Source organism: Gadus morhua, chromosome 16 (genome assembly GCF_902167405.1).
Source record: "Gadus morhua chromosome 16, gadMor3.0, whole genome shotgun sequence".
Taxonomy (NCBI): Eukaryota; Metazoa; Chordata; class Actinopteri; order Gadiformes; family Gadidae; genus Gadus; species Gadus morhua.
Window position 1 is genome coordinate 26,695,223 of NC_044063.1, and position 22,829 is coordinate 26,718,051.

Below are 22,829 nucleotides of genomic sequence, written 5' to 3' on the forward strand. Positions count from 1 at the left end.
GCCGAACACACTCCTGTAAGCTTTCCAACCCGTCCCCCGGATTCCCCAAGTCTTGGACCGAGTCCAGGAGGAGCGGTTGTATATGATTCTCATAGCACCGCAATGCACGAGTGCACTGTGGGTTCCCTGCCTCCAGCATCTGCTTTCGGGGCCGCCGAAGGAACTCCCTTGGCGGCAGGACGCTCTCTCACAGGCAGGGGGAGCAATCATAGATTACCCAGAGTTCGGCCAGCGCTTGTGGGCCTGGCCGCTGAACGCGAGTGCCTAGAGGGTCTCGGCCTCCCCAAGGAGGTCGTACGGACCATCCAGGGTGCCAGAGCTGACTCCACCAAAGCGTGTTACTCGGTTAAATGGGAGGCTTTCCAGAAATGGTGCACGGAGAGGGGTTGTGATCCCATCTCCTGCCCTTTGCCGCGTGTGCTCTCTTTCAGACACTGATGGAAAGAGGGCTGGCCTTTAGCACGGTTAAGACGTACGCGGCTGCTGTTTCATCATGCCACGAAGGCTTCGGGGATAAAACTGTTTTTAGTCACCTTTTAAAGGCCCACTATGCAACTTTTTTAGCCAAAATTACATTAAGTATGCAGGTTGAGAGTTATGCTGATGGTTCTGCATCCATTTCTGGGTCGATTGGTGGGTGTGTCATTTACCCATGTCGCCTCTCCAGTGAAAAAGCGCACATGCAACTTGCTCTGTTCGGACCGACACAATCCGGATGTGACGCAACGGAAGTATCCTCGAAAATGTAGTCAGATTGTAGTTTCGAAAATGCTTTACGGCACAGACACACACCCAAACATGGCACCGGCTAGATATAAACAGCCAGTTGCGAGGCAATTGTTGCATTCATCATGGATCAATCGACTAATGGTACGGCCACATCAACCGCGTTACTCGCGTTGGATAACGCGAGTAACGCGCCTAACCTGACGCTTGATCATTGTGTGTCACAAAAATGGTACAACGCGCCCAACGCGCCTGTGGCTGCGCTAGAGTCCGAGGTAGGAAACCCAAACGCCGCCGTGTTTGGGTGCATGATAGAGTTTAGATCGGGTTAGATTAAATAATCTCGGATATAAATAACGATCTCATCTCATCGTCATCCATTTACCCGGGGTCGGGTCGCGGGGGGAGCAGCTCAAGCAGGGGGCTCCAGACTTCCCTTTCCCGGGCCACATTGACCAGTTCTGACGGGAGGATCCCGAGGCATTCCCAGGCCAGTGTTGAGATATAATCTATCCACCTAGTCCAGGGTCTTCCCCGAGGTCTCCACCTAGTCCAGGGTCTTCCCCGAGGTCTCTTCCCCACTGGACGTGCCTGAAACACCTCCCAATGGAGGCGCCCAGTGGGCATCCTTGCCAGATGCCCGAACCACCTCAGCTGACTCCTTTCTAAGTAAAGGAGCAGCGGCTCTAATCCGAGTTCCTCACGGATGACTGAGCTTCTCACCCTATCCCGAGACGCCAGCCACCCTTCTGAGAAAACTCATCTCGGCCGCTTGTACCCGCGATCTTGTCCTTTCGGCCATCACCCAACCCTCATGACCATAGGTGAGGATAGGAACGAAGATCGACCGGTAGATCGAGAGCTTTGCCTTGCGGCTCAGCTCTCTTTTCGTAACAACGGTGCGGTAAAGCGAACGCAATACCGCCCCCGCTGCTCCGATTCTCCGGCCAATCTCACGCTCCATAGTACCCTCACTCGAGAACAAGACCCCGAGGTACTTGAACTCCTTCACTTGGGCTAAGGACTCATAAATAACGATAATCGGGTTAAATAACTTCACATGGTGTGTCTGGTGTGTTTCCAGCATTCGTAGTGTTGATCAGCAGAGAAATAGTCCGCCAAGACGTTGAGGTTGCTTAGCAACCAGAGACTCTGTCCATGCAAGTGAACGGAGCGTTCACTCTTCGTCATAACTATCAAACCAACATCCTTCACATTCACCGAGCGAACATTATGAAAGTAAAATGCACATTTCTCGCTAAAAATGTTTCCATAAACGCATTTAATGGCGTAACTATGTTACTATTTCCACCCCCAGAATAAAGAAAGATGTCGGCCGTATGCTTCTGTGCAAGGGTCACTACTCTCTGTCGGTGATGTCGGGTCAAGCTCCACGCTGATTGGCTATCGTGGCTAAGCGTCACGCGTTGGAGCGTTGAAAGTTCTGAACTCCGGGCGTTGGTGCTTTACGGCACTGACCCCCAAACGCGGAACCGGCTCGATATAAACACAAGTAACTAAGGGATTGTTATATTCATCATAGATCAGCCGACTAAAATGAGACAGAGAAACCCAATGTCGGAGGAACAGAAGAAGAGAAAAGGGAGACTGACCGACAGAGAGGCCAGACACGAGTAAACGTTGAGCAAGCTTTTCAGGAATAGCGTGAACTGAAAGAAAAAGAAGACTGCAAATCAGACGCCGACTCGGCCGTGTTGCTTTTGAAATTGAAAGTACCTTTGGGTGAACTTTGTCTTCGTGGTATTCTTGATGTTGATAGTCTCTGTACAAATGTGTTTGCTCAACCATTTTGTTGTGAGCCCTGTAAAAATTGTTTTCTCGACCCGTTTTGTTGTGAGCCCTGTATGTTTCTAGCTTGCTTGGTTGCAACCATATAAACACCTTTGTTTCCATGGGTGTTTTTGCTGTTCGTCCGTCTCGTCCCCCAGATACAGACTGAATCCCCGAATCCAGGTTCTTGTTTATTTAGATTATTATGTTGGCCAAACCTCTTACACTGATTGTTCTGTTCAACCTAAGATATAACAATTATAATCTAGGATATACATTCTCCCCGTCAACTATAAAAAAGGATGGATTTATGTTTATTGCAATACAAATACACCTTTTTAAAAATGTATAACCTTGCCTACACTTATGAACATCTACTTCGGACATGGCTCCACGCATTCGCCGGCTTCTTTGAAAACAAATGCACATGGCTCGCGTAGAAGTGCATGGGGAAGGGTCGTCAACGAGTTGTTACGACAGTGTTGTGAAATATCTACTACGAAGCTGTAGGGGGGCGCTGTGTAGAGAAATGTGCGTGCCAAAACCAAGAAAACAGCCAAGAAATGCCCGAAGTTGCATAGTGGGCCTTTAATGAAGCGCTTCCTAAAAGGTGTGAGGAGAGAGAGACCCATGACGCGCTCTCTCACTCCACAATGGGATTTAACACTGGTGCTGAGCACACTGGTTAAAGCCCCATTTGACCCTCTTGACCGGGTGCCCCTCAAGTTTGTGTCAGCCAAGACAGCTTTGCTGCTGGCCCTGACGTCAGCTAAGAGAGTGAGCGACCTGTCTGCACTCTCTGTAGCCCCTATAGGAATACAATGGGACGGCAGTTCCGCCATATTACGCCCGAACCCGGCTTTTACACCTAAGAGTATTACTAGCTCGTTCAGATCGAGAGTAATAACACTCAATGGTTTCTCTCCCTCCTCATCAATTTGAGGAGGAGGCAACAGCCCATCTCTTGTGCCCCGTACGCGCGCTTGCCTGTTATGTGAAGCGCACGGAGCCTCTGAGCAAATCTCAACAGTTATTTGTGCATTACAGAGAACATTCCCAGGGCCTCCCCCTGACGAAACAACGGCTGTTGCATTGGCTGTGTGATGCTATCACACAGGCTTATGTGTCAGCGGGGGCAGAGCCGCCTGAGACTATCAGAGGAATGTCGTCCTCTGTCGCTCAGCAAAGAGGGATGCCTATGGAGGATATCTGCACAGCAGCCTCCTGGGCTTCCCCATGCTCTTTTATAAGGTTTTACCTAAGAGACATGTCGCGCCTCTCTATGACACATTCAGTTCTAGGTGCTTTGTCAGAGTGAGTGTGATTGTGTGAATATTCCCCTCGCATATTAAACAATGTGAGGTGGAGTCAAATATTCGTGCTGAGAGCTCTTGTGTCTTATCAGACACATTAGAACTGCTCGTTTATGACGTGCCGTTAGACGCATGACGTATGTTATGCTACGTCTGACGCATGATACTAGCGCGTATATAGCTGTGTTTCTGGTACTGATCGGGACCAATGAGGCATATACTATATCGTGCTTCGCCCTTTAACCCAATAGCGTTAGCCTTAAAAGGCGAAGCCTATATGACATAGAATGATAGTTAAGTATTTTAACTCTAGATTCTATGAGTATAGGCGCAGCCTTTTAAGTGTCGGCCTCATTGTCCTTTAAATAACTGTAGAAAAGCTGTTTATTGGGGGCAGAACGTCCACCGGCGCCCGCATATATCTGCGGACGTGATTGAGGACCAGGCTGTTGGTGGGCGGGGATTACACATTTTTCAGTGTTACGGCTCACGCCTAGGGATAACCCAATGCCTATACTCATAGAATCTAGAGTTACAATACATAACTATCGTTTTGTCTTGTGTCTTGTTTTTTGGCGGTTGGCAAACAACTTAAAGATGCATTACCGCCATCTACTGGAGTGTGATACCAGTAGATAATAATAATTAAAATACTTTCGAACCTATATTTTCAAAAACAAATTAGTTACCCTAAGAAAATGAAATAGAATTTGACACTTATTGGAATTATTTTGTAAAATGTCTCATATCAAAACTTACTTTTTATTTTCTGAATTTTCACCTCATCTGCCTTCCTCATATCTCTCACACTGCATTATAACATGTTCTACGGTCTCTTCTTGCCCACATTCACATCTGCCTGTTTCATGTTTTCCTGTACTGTTCAGACTTGTGTGCCCAAATCTCAGTCTTGATAGAACCGACTCCTCTCTTCTGCTCTTATCTCCACATCTCATTTCTCCCACTTTCCTTTGCACCCTGTAGAACCATCTTCCTTTCCGCTCTTCTTCCCACTGCTTTTGCCATCTCCTATTCAGTATTTGCTCAATAATCCCTTTAATTTCAGTTTTACCTATATGTATGCTTTTTTTTGTGACATCTTTTGCAAGCTTATCTGCCATTTCATTTCCTCTTATCCCAATGTGTGCTGGAACCCATAAAAAAACAACTATAAGCCCCATCATTTGAATACGGTATAATGTTTGTTGAACCTCAATCAAAATATCTGGTCTGCTTTCGGAACGGTTGTACTGTAGGCTCTTTAATGCTGAACTGAAATCTGAGCAAATAACTGACCTTAATGGCCTGATGTCCTCCACCCACTGCACTGCCAACAGTATTGCCAGCAGTTCACCTGTATAAACTGATACCTCATTATTAACCCTCTTCCCTATTTTCACTCGAAATTCCGGTACAGTAAAAGCTACCCCTACTTTATTACCCGAGTCCTTCGACGCATCTGTATAAATTTGAACATAGCTATAGAATTTGTCTATGTACTCCTGTATTACTTGTTTATTTATTTTTTTGTTTTCCAATAACAACTGTAGCATCTGGCAAAATCCAAGGTGGAATTATAGACATCTGTTCTGTAGGAACTACGTATAATTGATCTATTCTAAATTGTACTGCTCTCTGGTTTGCTGTCTATCCAAACCTTTTTGTTTCCCTTCTCTCCTTTTCCCAACACGGTTTTAAAGTGCTTTGTGCTGGATGATCCTGACTATGGTTAAGCCAGTAGTTCAAGGACAACTGTACTCTTCTCGACTCTAGAGGCATCTCCCCCATTTCTACCTGTAGTCCTGTAGTAAACACCTCATTACATTAATTATTTTTTTGCACCTGTCCACAACCTTCTTAATATGTACAGCCCATGTATTCCTCTCATCAAACCATAAACCTAAAAATGTATATTGTTTTACTCTCTCCAACTCCTGGTTGTATATTTTTAACTTGACCTCACTCACAATTTTCTTCCTAGTAAAAAGCATTATCTTTGTCTTTTCCACAGAAAATTTGAAACCCCATTTATATGACCACTCTTCTACCCTTGTTATAGCCCTCTAGAGAAGGTTATGCATGGAATTATGTTTATCTAGTGCTTTACTGGAACTCAAGTTTGGTAGTATTTCTTACATTTGTTTTGTCTGTAATCCCTCCTCCCAGGCAAACGGATCATGTCGGTCAAAGTCAAGTTCAGAGGCATCCAGAAATTCATCATCATTTCTGAAGCCAAGCTCATTGAACTGCTTGAGTGTGGTAAGTCAAACTTTAATTGAAATGATTTTGTCTGGTCTGTAAATCAACTTAATGAACTGATATTCAGTATTCCTTAATGCATTATGTGTTGCAGTTTATTTTGCCTAAAAATCATATTTGAAGTTTGTCTGTTTATTAACATTAATATTCAAATATATACAGCTTTTAACATCTTTTCAAAAGGCATAGAAACAAACTAACTCATAACTAATGCTGTTGCCTTAAGTCAATGACCTAAATGGTTCATGCTTTTGAGAAAATGTGCTCATTATGTTTGTGTTCCCCATAGCATTCCAGAAGTTTGGCATCTCCCTCAGCCAATTTCCTAATGCAAAGCTCTTTGATGACTCCAAAACTGAGGTTGACCATGAGGTGTTTGAAGAAGTGATTGGTGCAAATACTGGTGTTTATGAGCTATCCATTGATGGTGTCTCTGAAGGTTTGTATTGTCTAATCACAGTCATGTTGTTGTGTTTTTTTCAGGCTGATAGAGATGCTATTGAATTATTTTTCCATGTTGATAATTGGCAGTGGGGACACAGGATTATACTCTGCATTAATAATGTTAATCATCTAAATAGGACATGGGTAGAACAGATGACGCAACCTGTATGTCCTAGGGTTCTCTTTCTCTTTGGGTTGTTTTTAGGAGACCTTGGAGGTGCTCTTTTACCTGTTTGGATGAAAATGGTTCTCAAACTTTACGTAAAATATTGCTGTGCAGGTTTTGTTTCTGAGCTACCAGCTGTTGGCCATTCGACACCAGCTCTAAGTCAAGAGGACTCTAAAACTGACTCTACTGTCATTCTAAGCGATGAAAGTCCCCAGGGGAAACGGTCCAGACCAAATAGGTCCGATGCCCACGCTGTAAGTATCTTTTTTGTGGCACATTGGCTCCAAATTATTCAACCGTGTCCTGGCCCATTGAGCCATTTGTCTCAGAACACCAATGTAACTAGAGAAAGTTCCCAAATGAAAGATAATTCATGGCCTGTTGCCATGGAAATCCACAACTCTGCTTGCTCCCTGCAAAGTTATATTTGCCCAACACAGTAATCTGATGGCAACCGGCAGACACTCTTAATTGATTCGCAAAAGCCTCCTGGATCCATTCAGTTCAAGTTTACTGTCATGTGCTCACAAATAAGCATTTATCAGCAAGTCCTCCATCCTTCTGTCTTGAGTTTTTCTGAAAAGACGTTGAAGCTAAACAAATTCATGTGTATGTGGTAGTAATGTGCAATGACTGCTGCAGGCTAAAATAAGAGCTCTCCATCTTATTATTGTATTCCTAGTTGGTTGACGAAATACTTCGCAAGAAACCTGGTGGTGATAATGTCATTAGGGAGTATGACAGAACAAAAATGTTGTCAGACAGCACACGGCGGAAAATGGTGAACATTCTAGTAGCTGAAATGATGGAGAAGCATGGGTGAGTGTCATGAGTATTGAACACAGAATCTCTTCTTAGGCTATGCTAAATATGTGATTAATAAGACAGAATGTTTGTTTCCTCAGAAAAATGCCACCACGCCATATAAGAGAAATGTATGCACGGGGAATTATCGAGCTCTTTCCATACCTGAGGGATCCCCAAACCAAACATGGCTACGTAAGTTGTTTTTTGTGCACCCCCAACACACAAACTCGTCAATACATGATACTCACTTGTTGACCCTTCACCTTTTTGCAGCTATGAACAGCCTTTTAAACTTTTGTTTCACCGATAGGAACATTACTATGATTCCCAGAGCGGCCAGGGTTACCTCAGTTGGCGAATAAAGACAGTCCAGAGAAACAACTCGCACAGGAAATCACCAATCTCTATCAAGAAATTTGATGGAGGTCCAACAGCACAAAGACAAGTTGCAGGCACCTCTCAACACTCTGATGAAGACTGCGTCTATGCAATCTCCCTGATGAAGCATAGTGTTGATGAAGAAACAGTCAAGCAGAAAATGAGGAGTTCCTTTCGGTATCGAAGGAATATGGTTGAAGATCCTGAAAGATGTGGCGATGTCCTGGCAGAATACCCACGTTTTAAAGATGTGAAAGGCCTAGTAAGTAATGATTTTCAGGTGGATGCATGCATCTATGGTTTGAATTGGGTAATGTCAAGAGACATTTCACAGTGGCCAAACTTTAAATTAAGGTTTGCCCACATATTTTGAGAATCGAGTTAGCATTGATAGATTTATGGTCTCAAAAACAACTCTCTTTTTCCATCCAAGATTGAACAGGACTTTGTGGAGCTGTTTGGAGAGGCCACAAGCAACACATTTAAGGAGAGATGGCCCACCGCCTTCAAAGACAAAATCATCGCCCAAAGTAAGGGACTACACCGCACAGCTGAGCTCCAAGAACTCATTGATGTTGCTGAATCATCTGACCATGTCAATAGTGATCGTGAAGATATGGGTAAGGATTTATACATTTATTGTTCAATCTTTAAACTGTAACAGTTAATTCTTTGGTTTGACCAGTCTGCCTATTGGTCATATTATTTTGTGTGTGTATGTGTGTGTTTTAGGATGGGACAGTGACATGTCTGGAATCCTCCTCCTCCTGTATCTATTTCCACCTTCAGCACAGGGTCGCAAGCGACCTGGCAAGATGGCGGCGGCTCAAGCGGAGAAGCTTCTAGTGGTGTTTCAGAAGGTTAGCCCAACAGTGAATAAATGTTACATCCCGCTGTAAAACTATTGCATTAGACATTTTATCCAATGCAATTTTGTTATGCAGTAAGGCCTTCGATATCGGTGGAATTGGAAGCTTGATATACTATTTTACATGGTCTGGTCCCAGATGCAGGGTATTTAGGATATTTTATATGCAACATCATGTATTTACACTACCGTTCAAAAGTTTGGGGTCACCTGCTCATTTCAGCATTAAACTCTATTATAGCCATTGTGATGAAATAATGATCTTGAATGCTGTAAGATCATTATGAGCGCACGGAAATCCGTCAAGATGAGCTCAACAAGTATGGGAACATTTTTAGTGTTTAATGAAAACTATTTCCAATATTTATTAAAAGTGATTCAGAGAATTCGAAGTGTGCAAAATGCTGTGTGAACACAACAAAAGTTGGCTGTTTTAAATAGCCTAAAATAAACCATAATGCTTTGTTTACCCTTTTACTGTTAAGCACTCTCGACTAACTATGAATTATGGTGTATGAAGTATGAATCCTAAGCTTTGTGTTAGAAATGTTTAATTTTTTTTTCATTTGAAGCAGCCAACTTCTGTAATGATGACCCAAATTGCACACTTTGTATTCAATTTCTAAAGTCACCTTAAATTAGACATTCAAAGCCAACAACTCTCAAAGCCATCCCATAAGGATTCAGCTGATTTCATTCACTCATAATAATCTTCCAGAGCATTCCAGTTGATTATTTCATAAAGCTGGTTATAATGGAGTTCAATGCTGAAATGAGCAGGTGACCCCAAACTTTTGAACAGTAGTGTACATTGTACAGATTATGTAGGATGAGAGTTATGTAAATGCATTGCATATTACAGACTGTTAGACTTTACTAAATCAATTAGATATACTGAAACATGTAAAATAGTGTTATATTGGATTTTTTATATTATTATATTTATTTCACAGATTGTGAGGCTCAATGATGAGCAATGCTATGCTTTTCAGGCTAGCTTGCTCATCAATCAATTAAAATAACCAGATTGACTCGAAATTGAACAAATGTTTTTTGTTCTGTTTGTGTGTCATCGACAGACAGGAACCAGCATACAACAGCACCTTGATTCCATCGAAGAGAGAAGACAGCCCTATCTTCTTGCCACGGGTACCAAGAAAAGTCGCATCCATGGCTACTACATCATACTGGACAAGCAAGCCATAGCGTGTCAGGCTGTGAGTGCTGTTGGAGCATTTGATGAACTTTTCAAAGCTCACTTTGTATTTGGCACATCCTATAACAATGCGCTGTACAAAATGTACACTTTCATTCAGACCACAATTTTTGAAATAGACATAGGGAAGGTTAGAGAGACTCCTCGGGTTGCTGAAATCAGAGCAAGATTGCTCCACTTAATTAGCTGTTGAGCTCTACTAATCTATGAGCCAGGTGGTCTCTGACGATATGTTGTGTATTCTATGTAGTGAATGTTTTGGTGGGGTGAATCTTCTTGTTAGACACTTGAAGAGTGTTCGTGGTTTATTGCCTGGGAAAATTCTCTCCCTTAAATGTGGCCAGACTGGTTGTTCTCTTGAGTTTGGGTCGTTTTCAGGGTTTAGAAAACATTTAAATCGCGTTCACAGTGGACAAATTTCAGTTCAAAGTATCACTGAGGGACAGAACTCTGAGGCCAGAAATGTGCCAATGTCTTGTGATGATGATAGTGATTTGTGTTTTAGCGATGTGGCTACCTCCTCAGTCAAAACTGCTGATCTTTCAGTGACCAATAAAAACACCAAGGATGCTTGTGGAGCTATTGTAGCTCAACTGCTGTCAGCAGGAGTAGGCCTAAATACTGTTGATGTGGTAGTGTCGTCATTGGAAGAACTTGTAGAACAGATTCAAAGTCAGGTGAAAGAAACAGCGTTAAATGCTTATCCCCAGAAAATGAAATGCATACTGGAATTACAAAAGCATTTAGTGAAATTTAAAATCCATTTACCTCCCTTTATACAGTCTCTAAACAGAAGTCCTATTTCAAAGAGACATGTGAAATTGTTACTCCTCTAGAGAAAGTACTTGGAGTCAGGTTTGATAATAGGAGGAAGAAAAAAACTGGTACTTACGACCAAGTGCTCGTCACAGACAAATTCTCTTATGTTCCTATTCTACAAACATTACTGTCCATTTTCAAAAATCCAAAAACGAGCAGTATGCTCTAATCTGGCAGGAGTTCCCCAGATGGCTTCTATGTTGATTTGGAGGATGGGTTATACATAAAGGCACATCCACTTTTTTCAAGTGAGTCATGCATTAAAAATACAGTTCTATGATGACTTTGAACCATGTAATCCCTTGGGATCCAAGAGAGGTTCTCATAAAATAGGAGGCATATACTTTACATTGAGAAATTTCCAGTCTAAATGTAATTAATGTTTGGACAACATACATCTATGCATTCTCTTCCACACCCAAGATATTAAAACATATGGGTTCAATGCAATATTAGAGCCACTTGTGTCAGAGCTTAAAGTACTCGAATTGAAGTTCAATGCTTTAATGGCCGTTTACGGGGTAGTATATTCCAAGTAATGGGGGATAATCTTGGATTGCATTGCTTGTTTGGATATGTTGAATCATTTTCAGCCCGTTACTGCTGTCGATTTTGCCTGACTGAGAAGGAAAATTTTCATACTGCCTTTTCGAGGATGACCCCAGTGTGACTTTACGATCAAAAGATATGCACCTGCAACATTGTGAAGCTATACAGGCAAACCCAACACTAACTCATGTGTATGGTGTTAAGCGTAATTGTTTACTTGATGAGCTTAAGTTCTTCAGTGTATCAGAGAATTTTTCTGTTGACATAATGCACGATATATTGGAAGGAGTTGCCCAATACGAGATGAAACTAATATTCGAATATTTGAAGTCTGACTTCATTTCACACAGAGAACTACAAGCTTGGATAGTCTCATTCAATTATGGCTACACAGAGAGTAGGAACAAGCCACCTGGAGTCAGACTAGAAGAAGGAATTGATTTAGGGCTTAATGCTATCCAGACATGGTGTTTTGTCAGAAATATGCCCCTTATATTTGGGGATGTTTTGCAGAGAGGTGACAAGTGCTGGCAGCTTCTTTTACTACTAGTCAACATTGCGTTTTCACCTATTTTAACAGAAGGTTTGACCATTTGTTTAAAACATTTCATAGCTGAACATCACAGGCTATTCAAACATTTATTTCCCTCTAAAAGGCTTTTGCCCAAACATCCTTTTCTAATTCATTATCCACGTTTAAGACTTCTGGGGCCTGTTCTTCACATGTGGTCAATGCGTTATGAGTCTAAGAATTATTACTTCAAAAGACAACTGAAAAGTTTTAAAAATGTAACTAAGACTCAAGCAATCAAACATCAAAGTGACTCGGCCTACACGTTTGGCTTGGCGTCTACCACTATTAAAAAGGGTCCTGGGAAAATGGTTGCTCTGTGTGATGTGAATGAGGGTGACAATATTGCATTGTATTTGAATGTTTCTGTGGAAATTTGGGCAAAAGTCCATGGCACTGAATATCGCCCCAAGTTGATTATTTGCAGTAGTGTTGACATTGATCTTCCTAAGTTTTGTCAAATCAGAGACATTATTGTACAAGATGAAGTAGTACTTTTGATCTGTGTAGTTCTACATACATGTTGTTTTGATTAACATTTTCATTCATTTAAAGTCAGTTTCGAAGAGGTTGAGGAATGGAAGATTGTCAGTGTAAATGAACTTGTGTACCGTAAACCGTTTGACTTGCTGATGAAATATGGCACACAGGATGAATTTAAATATATTGTGCCGAATTGTGTCTTCATTTAGAAGTCATGTTAACCTCTCCAATAAAATCTGAACTGAAGCTGAAATATTGAAAATGTGTTTTATTATAATTTGACACTTAAAAAGAGTAAAAATAACAATGGTGGAACAATTTTCCTTTAACTTAAAGTAGTGTTGAAACAACACTATAAATGTATAAACATGATTAGTGTTAAGTTGTAATTACACTTGTCAGTGAAAAGTGTGTCTCAATAAGTGTTATTCTTTTACACCTATTGTTATTAAATATACACTGGAGAATTAACACTGGTGTTAGAGTAAACTTGACACTATCGGGAATGGGAGCATATGTTATCTCAAACAGTGTTAAAATCAACTCTATAGGAGTAAATTTAACTATTGAATTTACTGTGAGGGGTTTAGATAAAGTTAACGGTGGTGTGAGCTAGGCTACGAGCCTATTCACACACACACAAACACACACACACACACACACCCACACACAACTCTGAAAGGTCTGGTCATGCTGAAAATGAATTTGAGTGTGAACATTGAAGTATGTAGTCACTAAATGTGATACAACATCAATCGAGATTTTTCCCATTGTCTTCCATATCATGCCTGATATAGACCTGTATTGTTTACAGACAAATCATGGGGAAGCCTATATTTAAAAAAACAAAACTATAATAATAATTTCCAAAACCTTATTTCACTCTTTTTGTAGGAAAACAGGCATGTGAAATGTGATGTGAAAATATTGTTATTTATTGTTATTTATAAAGTATTTATTCTACCATTAAGGCTACTGTTTCTGATATGGGGTACTATATGCAAACTGTTCATATATACGTATATATAATATTTTAAAAAAATAATAATAATATGAACAGATGTTGATGTGAAAATATAGTTTTTTATTGTATTTATTGTCATTTATAAGTAACTATTCTACCATTAAAGCTACTGTCCCCTTGACCATATGTCTTTAAATGAATGGAGATGACCCCTGCGAAGGGGAAAGTGAGTGGCCATATATCGTGTAACCATGGCCCTTTCGTGGTTACCATGCTCATTAACATTTGCTGGCTGGGCAGGCTGAGGATAAATTGTGCAAAGCAGCAGGTAGCTATGACAGTCGGTGTAAATGTGAAGTGAAAGTCACTACATTTTAGCAGTACACCCCATCTTGCCATTAGAAGTCCATATGTGTTTTCCGCCCCAACCCGGAGCAAACTTAAATAAACATTGAAAGATTCCTCCTCTGGAGTTAGCCGTGGGGAGCTGAGATGTCCTTTAATCAGCCATGGGAGGAGTGGATATGCAGGATCACCAACAATGACTAGCCTGATGCTCTCTGACAGAAGTAAAACATTACTTAATGCCACGGTATATCACAGATAAGTAGGTAGAATATGCTTGTTAAACCCAAATCAAGTCTTTCAAGTCCATGAGCTGCAGGTGGTCATCGCTACCACTGGGGGCCCTATTTTAACGGTCTGAAACGCAAGTGGGAAGCGCAAAGCGCAAGTAGCTTTGTGGGCGGTTCTACGGCACTATCGCTATTTTACAGACGGATAAATGACACTTGCGTCGCGGCGCAAAATGGTTGGTCTGAAGCAGCCTAATTACCCGTAGGTGTGGTTTGGGCGTAACGTCCAACAAACCAATGAGAGTGCCAGCTCCCATCCCCTTTAAGAGCCATGAGCGCATTTGAATCGGACGAGTTGATATTTTGACAGCGCGTCTGCAGTCTCCGATGAGACAGATGCACATGAATTTCAAACTGCAAATGGCTCAGTTTATTGCCAAATAATATGGCCTAATTCACACATGGAATAAGGGGTTTTCTTCCACAACTTCAGAAATACTGAGTCCTCAAATAAATTTCGGCAAAGAAAAGGTATATGATATAACCTATGATATGCGGTAACTGTGGTTCTATTTAATGATATACGCAATACATTATAAACATTGTTTCTTATCAGTATATGCTATCCTAATATGCATGTGTCCCCGCGGTAATAGACATTGCCATTGATTGTATTATGCGTTACGTGTTTAGTTTGCGTGTGTTTAAACAGAGCACACACGCGCGCCCGCATTCATTCATTCTTTTTAACACTCACTCGCGGTAAAACGATAGTTACGAATGTAACTACGGTTCTATGAATCCTGGATGACCGCCAGAGGCGGTGCTTAAAGCACTGGATCTCCACCTCGTGCATGCGCATTTCGAGTACCTAATACCAACATAGTCACCTGTGACCCCCACGTGACACCGGGAAGGCTATATCTTCCGGTGTCATTAGAGGATCTGTTCCTAGAATCTTCTCGCGAGAACACAAGGATTCTGAGTGACTGAACGCTCTGGCGGTCATCCAGATTCATAGAACCGTAGTTACATTCGTAACTATCGTTCTATTTCATCCTTACTGACCGCCAGAGGCGGTGCTTAAAGCACTGGATGACCCATACCAAAAAGGTCACAAAGAATCCAACACCCACCTCACTCATTGGAGGTAGCAGAGCTTGGCAGTAGGACCACACTCATCGGGTGGGGACTGGCGACGTTGACGCGGTAAAACCTTGTAAAGGTGCCCGGTGACGTCCATGATGCCGCGGCACAGATTGACTCCAGGGGTACACCTCTTAGTGCGGCCCATGATGTTGATACGCTTCTGGTGGAGTGGCACCTCAACCCGGATGGCGGGGGGCGGCCACTGGCCACATAGGCGTGTTTAATGGTGTTGACGACCCAGTGGGACAGCCTCTGTTTAGACAAGGCAGAACCTCTGTTAGGGCCACCGTGACACACAAACAGTTGCTCGGACTGCCGTATACCGGCCGTAGCAGCAATGTAAGCCCTAAGCGCCCGTACTGGGCACAGCATCTCGGACTCATTCCCCTCAGATGGGGAGTTAAAACGTGCCAGCTGGATAGGCTGGTTAAAATAGGTGCGTGAAAGCACCTTGGGCAGGAACGCCACATTGGGCCATAAAACCACACCTGAGCCATCAGGGTTCCACCGCAGGCATGTATCTGCCACGGATAGGGCGTGCAACTCCCCGACCCGCTTCGCAGTGGTAATGGCGAGCAGAAAAGCCACCTTCATGGACAGCCACTTCAACCCTATCTGGGTCAGAGGCTCAAAAGGAGGTGATGACATGGCCTCCAGCACCAGGGGCAGGTCCCAAGCTGGAGTCCTCAGAGTCCTAGGGGGACGCAGCCTCAGGGCCCCCCTAAGGAAGAGGGACACCAACCTGTGGCACCCCACTGTGGCTCCGTCAACCATCTCATGTCGGGAAGAGATAGCAGCCACATAGACTCTCAAGGTGGAATGAGAGTGACCATCATCCAGGAGGGACTGCAAAAACTCCAGAACGGTGGCCACGGAGCAACGCGCTGGGTCTACTGCCTTACCCCTACACCAGGCAGAGAATAACTTCCATCTGTTGGCATACTGTGCTCTGGTAGATGGTGCCCTGGCATTCAGAATAGTGTTCCTGACGGTCTCAGTGCAAACATTCAGCAGTGAGTCGGGCCCTGCAGCGGCTAGGCCCAGAGCTGGAGGCGACGGGGATCTGGGTGCCAAATCTGGCCCCCCAGCTGTGAAAGGAGGTCCTTCCTGCAGGGGAGGCGCCATGGAGAGCTGCAGCAGAGCCTGCACAGCAGTGGAAACCAGAGTCTCCCTGGCCAGTAGGGGGCCACCAGAAGTAGCCTGTGGCCCCGCAGAAACACCCTCTGAAGTGTGGGGAGAATCAGGGGCAGCGGTGGGAAGGCATACAGAGGACTCTGTGGCCAGTCGTGAGCTAAGGCATCCTGTCCGAGGGGGCCGGTCACCTCCGTCCAGGAGAACCAGAGGGGGCAATGTGCGGATTCCTCTGATGCTGGTCCACCTCCGCCCTGCCAAAGAGACCCCACATCGTCTCCACCACCTCCGGATGAAGCCGCCACTCCCCCGGTGGGGGCTTCTGCCGCGATAGAAAATCTGCGACCTGGTTCCGTAGCCCCGGTATGAAGACCGCCCGCACGCTGGCCAGGCGGGGATATGCCCAGGCCAACAAGTTCCGAGATACCCGGAGTAGCCGTGAAGACCGGGTCCCCCCTAGGTGGTTGATCTGGGCAACAGCTGGCATGTTGTCGGATCGAACCAGCACATGCTTGCCTCTCAAATGAGGCAGAAAATGATTGAGTGCTAGCTGTACCGCCCTGAGCTCGAGCACATTGATGTGAGCGTGGTTCTGGGCCGGCCACTGCCCTTGGGCAGTCCTGCCCTGCCAAACCGCGCCCCATCCCGATAGGCAGGCGTCTGTCGTGAGCAGCTCCCGACGGGATGGAATGGTGCCCATGGGTACACCCACAGACATATACGACCTCATGGGGACAGAGAGAAGAGGCACTGCCGAGACACTCTGACCTTTCGGTGCCTGTGCCACTTGGGGTCCAAGTGGAGGCTGTTCAGCCACATCTGCATAGGGCGCAGAGACAGCAAGCCGAGGGGCACCACAGCTGAGGCAGCTGTCAGTTTGCCCAAGAGCTGCAGGCAAAGAATGAATGGTACCATCCTGCCATACCCGAAGCGGGGGAGGCAGAGGAGGATGTCGGTCACACGCTGAGGTGACAGGTAGGCCCTCATAGCGTCCGAGTCTAGGACCATCCCCAGGTATGCGACCCGTTGGGATGGGTCCAGGCGACTCTTCACAAAGTTCACCGTCAGGCCAAGCCGGGCCACGTGCAAGAGCAGCCGAGCCGTGTCCCGGGCCGCCTGAGACTGGGAAGGTGCCAGTCGTCCAAATAAGGCAGGACCTTCATGCCCTGCTTCTGCAGGGGTGCGAGAGCTGCCGCCACCACCCTGGTGAATACCCTCGGAGAGAGGGAGAGACCAAAGGGAAGTACCCTGAATTGAAAGTGCCGGCCGCGAAAGGCGAACCGGAGGAAGTGCTGATGGCGCGGTGCAATTGGGTCGTGGAAGTATGCGTCCCTTAGGTCCACCGTGGTGAACCATTCTCCCCTTGCGACCACCCGCAGCGTGTCGGATGCGGTGAGCATGTGGAATGGCAGGACCTTCAGGAACCTGTTGAGTCCTCTCAGGTCGAGAATTGGGCGAAATCTGCCATCTTTCTTTTTTATTAGAAAGTATCTCGAGTAGAATCCTCTGGGGTGCAGCAGAGGATCCACTGGCTCGATTGCCCCTTTGGCCAGGAGGGTGGACAACTCCTGGTCCAGAGCTAAGGCCTCTGCCGGGTCGTTGACGACAGTCATTTTGACCCGGCTGAAGGCTAGGGGCCGGCGTCGGAACTGTAACTCGTACCCTTGGGTCAAGGTGGAAACCACCCAAGGGTCTGAAGTACAGGCAGCCCAGTAACTGAGCTGCTGATGGGAAAAACTCCCGACGACCGGCCCCGAGGGCCTAGCGCCTACCCCCCCGGCCTCCTGAGGCTCTGGGGGGGCGTCGGTTGGGTTGTGGGGCACGGAGCTGCCAGGAAGGTAGGCGTTCGGGGGCCCGAAAGCCATCCGCTGGCTGTTGTGCAGCCCGCTGAGACCTACGTAGGCCACCGGAATAACCAGGTGGCTGAAAGCGCTGCTGGGGGACTGCCGAGGGGCCCCCAGGCCTGCTAGGAGCGGACACACTCCTATTTAGGCCTGACAGTTGCTGCCTGGTCTGCCTAGCTCGGGCAGCCCCCTCCAGTGCTTCCAGGGCAGCTGACCCAAAGAGCTCCCCTGGTTCCACCGGCACCGCACGGAGGACCCTCCTACACGTCTCTGTCAGGGGCGACTGCGCAAGCCACACCTGGCGGCGAGTCTGCACGAGGGTGGACATAGTGCGCCCTAACTCCCTCGACATGAGGGCAAAAGCCTGCAATGAGGCGTCACTCAGACTCTGCAGCGACGGCTCGGCCTGGGCCTGCTGCAGAGAGGTCGAAAGACCCAGCAGCAGGTGGGAAAGGGAGTTCCCAATACGACCCATGCGCGCCGCTGCGTCGTAGGCCTTTGACAGGAGGTCGTCTGTGACCCTGCACTGTGGCCGAGGGCACCTGGCATTTGGCCTCAGAGCCTCATCAGGAGCCAGAATCAGGGAGGCGATGGCAGGCTCGACTGCTGGCATGCGGCCCAGCCCAACCTGTGTTGGCAGCCAAGGTCCGGGCGTCCGACGTCGAGTGGGATAGGGCCCTAGTGTCCCTCCAGCAAGCATGGAGCTCCTTCAGATACTCCTCTGAAGGAGGGACAGAGAATGTGGCCGGGACAGGGTTGCGCCTGAAGAAGGCGCTGGCCTGGGCTGACTCCGTCTGCGCCGCGTCAAGCTGCAGGCGAGCCAGAGCGGTCCGCAGGACGGCCGCCATGGAGGTGTCTGCTGCCCCCTGCAGGGAGCCTTGTGCCGAGGAGCAGGAGGCCTCATCCAACGTGTGGGAGGCATCGCCCTCGGTCATAGCCTCAGAAAAGAGGTTAGCCGAAGCCGCCAGAGAGAGGACATCGCTTTCAAAATGGGAGGAGGGAGGGCCGGGTTGTAGCCCCGCCAGCCCCTGACCAGTCCCAGGCTGTAGGGCCAGGAGGAGGGACCGGATTTGCTCCATGTCGGACGCCAATCCGTCCACCCTAGCAGCAAGCCCGCCCCTTGCCTTCTTTTTGGGGGGGGCACCCATAGCCGCAGCCCCATCATGCCGCTGCCGTCCCGAACGACCGGGCTGATTGGGAGGGAGGCTCATTACAGAAGAGGGGTCGTTGGCTGCTGCCCGATTCTCCAGCTCTGCTAGCCTAGCCACTCTGAGCACCCAAGGCAGGAGGCTGCAGTTCATGCAGGCGCTGTCCGTGAGGCTCTCCCTCAGATGCTCGAGACCGAGGAAAGGAGGGCAACTGTCGTGGCCGTCCTCAGGCTCAAGAGGAGCCGCACAGGCGACACATAGGTGAGCCATTATAGAGGCGGCCACCGGTAGCGTACTGGGAGCAGAAGCGAGAGCACTTCCCTCGCCAGAAAAAATGAAAAACCGAAACTAATTAGCCTGAGAATGATCGCTGCTACTAATTATCAAACAAGGGCCAAATGCGGTGTTAACGGGAGCGGGAGCGAGAACACTGCCTTCACCAGAAAACTAAATCGACCGATATTAATTAGCTTGAGCGTAAGCGCTGCTGCTAAACAAGGGAGAAACCAAACAAAAACGTTACTGGGAGCGGGAGCGAGAGCACTGCCTTCACCGGTAAGTTGTAAGGGAAAAATTAATTGATGGTTAGAACAGAGCAAAGCTAACGGCTAACACAACAAACAATAACAGAGCAAGAGGCGAACGAGTGCTGGGAGCGGGAGCGAGCACACTGCCCTCCCAAACAAACGCCGGCCACTCTTCTTATAGTAACTTTCACTAAGTATCTGTATGAACTAGCCACAGCCTCTGGAGGACGGGTTATCCGCAGCTCCGACCTTGGTCACGAGGCTGCACGTAGCCAGTTGTAACAGCTTCCTTCCTTTCTCAAACAAAGGTTCAATACGGTACCTGCGCAGCGAGAAGATGTAAGGAACAGATCCTCTAATGACACCGGAAGATATAGCCTTCCCGGTGTCACGTGGGGGTCACAGGTGACTATGTTGGTATTAGGTACTCGAAATGCGCATGCGCGAGGTGGAGATCCAGTGCTTTAAGCACCGCCTCTGGCGGTCAGTAAGGATGAAATAGAACAATGTTTTTCACGATGAAATACTCATCAATCCTAAGTGTATGCGCGAGGTGCACAAGCAATCCGTATGCATCGCATGCGCATGTATGCATGCGCCCTTAAAATAGCATCTGAACAACGCGCCACTGACTTTAAACCAGGTATTTCCTGGTCAGTAGCGCAATGGTATTCAGAAACGGCAAAATACCGTTTGCGCCAGAACACGCCTCCTCCTTCGGCCGAACCGCCCCTTGGGGCGCATGATCAATCCCTAATTTACCGGCGAGTGGCGCTGGTGGGAAAAGAACGCTCTGCGCCAGTTGTAAACTAGCAACGACACATGCGCCAGTGACTAAGTCACTTGCGCCGGATGCAAGATAGGGCCCTGGGGTTGCTTTGGCCCCTTTTGGGGTCTGTGGCTCATGGACTACATAGCCTACTAAGCCTTTGTGTTTATGTCAAGGGAAGACGATTGTTAACATGCCAAAGTAAACCCAGACAATGTGGGGGATGTTTCATAAGAACAGAGAAGATCACATTAAGAGCTTAATTCACCTTTTGAATACAGCCCTGCTAGTGGTCTCACCTTAGGCAGTAGATGTGCTTTATGGAAGATATCCGAGTTACGGAGAACACTGGCATCGCGCTACCGGGCATCTTGCAGCTGATGTTCCAGAAGCTGGAAACAAGATTTTTTTTATTAGGGTTCCGAGCAGCAAAGCTGCTTGGTCCCCTATTGTTTCTGTATCGTGAAATGCCGTCGTGCCCCCCCCCCCCCCCCCCCCCCCCCCCCCCCCCTCCCCCCGTAACCATAAACCCACATTTGTGGTACTGCACCCAAAGGTGGCGCTATTGTAAAAAATCATGAATTAGGCTTATTTCTCCTCACCAGATTGGCCTGGACCCAAAATTCTTTCATAATATTAATCTCTAGAATCAGATGCATCTATTAAACCCCGGGTCATATTAAAGCCAAACATGATAAAAAGATTCACAGGCTACAAAAATAATCAAAATTCACCAAAATCACCACATAAAATCTTTAGACCAGCCCTCACAAAAATCATCAAACAGAATTTGTTTAATTTATTTCCATTTGAGGAATAAAGTTGGAGCAGTTAGCCTATTTTTCTTATGTGCCCATTTTGTTATTGTATAAAAAAACATACAACAATTATTAGGTGGATACCAATAGTCCCTACTAGCCTGGCACCGCCCACCTACCTACTTCCACTCAATTTTCATTTCACTTCAGTACTAGGTCTGGGTCTGCTTCATATGCATGGGTTCCTTGGAAGCCAGATTTTTGGCGGTCCAATCAGCGAATAGAGGGAGTGGCTGAGAACGATGATGTCGAGGTTGCGCGCCAGTTTCAGTTGTAGTCAGAGGAAGACCAGGAAGACAATGGAGAAGGATACGAGAGAAGCTCTTCGGTCTGTTGTGGGATCGCTGCCGAATATCGATCAATTAAAGCCGGAGCAAGAACAAGCTTTGCTGAGTTTTGTTGGTGGCCCTGATGTTGTGGCGCTTCTCCCCACCAGGTTTGGGAAAAGTTTGATTTTCCAGCTGGCTCCGTTAGTGGTGAAGGAGCCAGTCCCGTCGCATGACATACGTCACGACCAAACGCTATGCGATTGGTTATGGCAGTTCCAGAGTGGCACTGGGCAGATCCAATCATTTTAAAACTTCAACAGACACCCGCCTCCAAGTGAGTGAATGTTTGTCAATTGGGCAGTTCCAGACCTTCTGTACAAATTAAATGAAGAACGATGGTCTGGTAGGACCAGGCTAAGTCCCCACTACCCATAAACCGAAATTGTGGTACTGCACCCAAAGGTGGCGCTATTTAAAAATAATAATATGAACTAGCCTTATTTCTCCTTACCAGATTGACCTGGACTCAAAATTATTTCGTCATATTAACCTCTGAAATCAGATGCATCTTTTTCACCCTGGTCTTCTGCTCTAAAAACTTTTACTTTATCCACAATTTTATAGAAAGCCAAACATCCACAGTCTCAAACCATTTTGCCTATGTGACCATTTTGTTATTGTACTACCATATGGCTATCATTAGGTGGATACCATTAACAGGGCAAAATTTCAGATCTGTACTCTTTTAAGAAAGCCCTCTTGTGAAATGTGTGCTTGGAGTTGCCTTGATCTTGTGTGCTTATCAATAGACATTTTCACAATGGGAATGAGGCTTCATGCATTTCAGGAATGTCAGTGGCTCACTGGTGATCCTTAGGTTGAGTGTTCGAATCCCGTTTAGAGCATTATGAACAAGCTGAACATGACATTCTGTCATTGCAACTCATTTAAGAAACACAACATTGAACAGCACCTGAAATTCATCAGGCAATCAACATTCCGGCTCATTCGTTTCCAAGAATCTGAGTGCCAAGACACAGTATGACATTAAGGGGAACTTCTTCGTTAACCATTTTTCCTTCATAATGAACTAAGTCATATTAATATTTCTTCCGTTAGTATTCTTGAAAACCAATGTTTAATTTCCCCAGAATTTCAAAGATTTATCAGGTATTTGCTTTTAAGATAGCGCTTAATTCATTTGAGAAATGTTTGCTTGGAGTTTTCTGGATGTTGTGTGCT

The 22,829-nt window shown here is 45.9% G+C and overlaps 1 protein-coding gene across 4 annotated transcripts in view; it reads left to right on the forward strand.

The window, feature by feature from the left end:
• Window positions 1-22,829, forward strand: part of LOC115560922 (uncharacterized) — a 47,717-nt gene that overhangs the window by 20,381 nt on the left and 4,507 nt on the right. For 2 of the 4 annotated variants that reach the window (XM_030380591.1, XM_030380593.1), the window contains exons 2-10: window positions 5,997-6,089; window positions 6,379-6,528; window positions 6,814-6,956; window positions 7,385-7,521; window positions 7,608-7,701; window positions 7,820-8,149; window positions 8,321-8,507; window positions 8,620-8,747; window positions 9,835-12,646. In XM_030380591.1, the coding sequence (XP_030236451.1) occupies window positions 5,997-6,089; window positions 6,379-6,528; window positions 6,814-6,956; window positions 7,385-7,521; window positions 7,608-7,701; window positions 7,820-8,149; window positions 8,321-8,507; window positions 8,620-8,747; window positions 9,835-10,164 (1,592 nt within the window). In that variant the 3' untranslated portion in view covers window positions 10,165-12,646. Of the gene's footprint in view, window positions 1-4,428; window positions 6,090-6,378; window positions 6,529-6,813; window positions 6,957-7,384; window positions 7,522-7,607; window positions 7,702-7,819; window positions 8,150-8,320; window positions 8,508-8,619; window positions 8,748-9,834; window positions 12,647-22,829 lie in introns of those variants that run through there. The other 2 variants (XM_030380594.1, XM_030380592.1) reach the window with 2 other exon arrangements.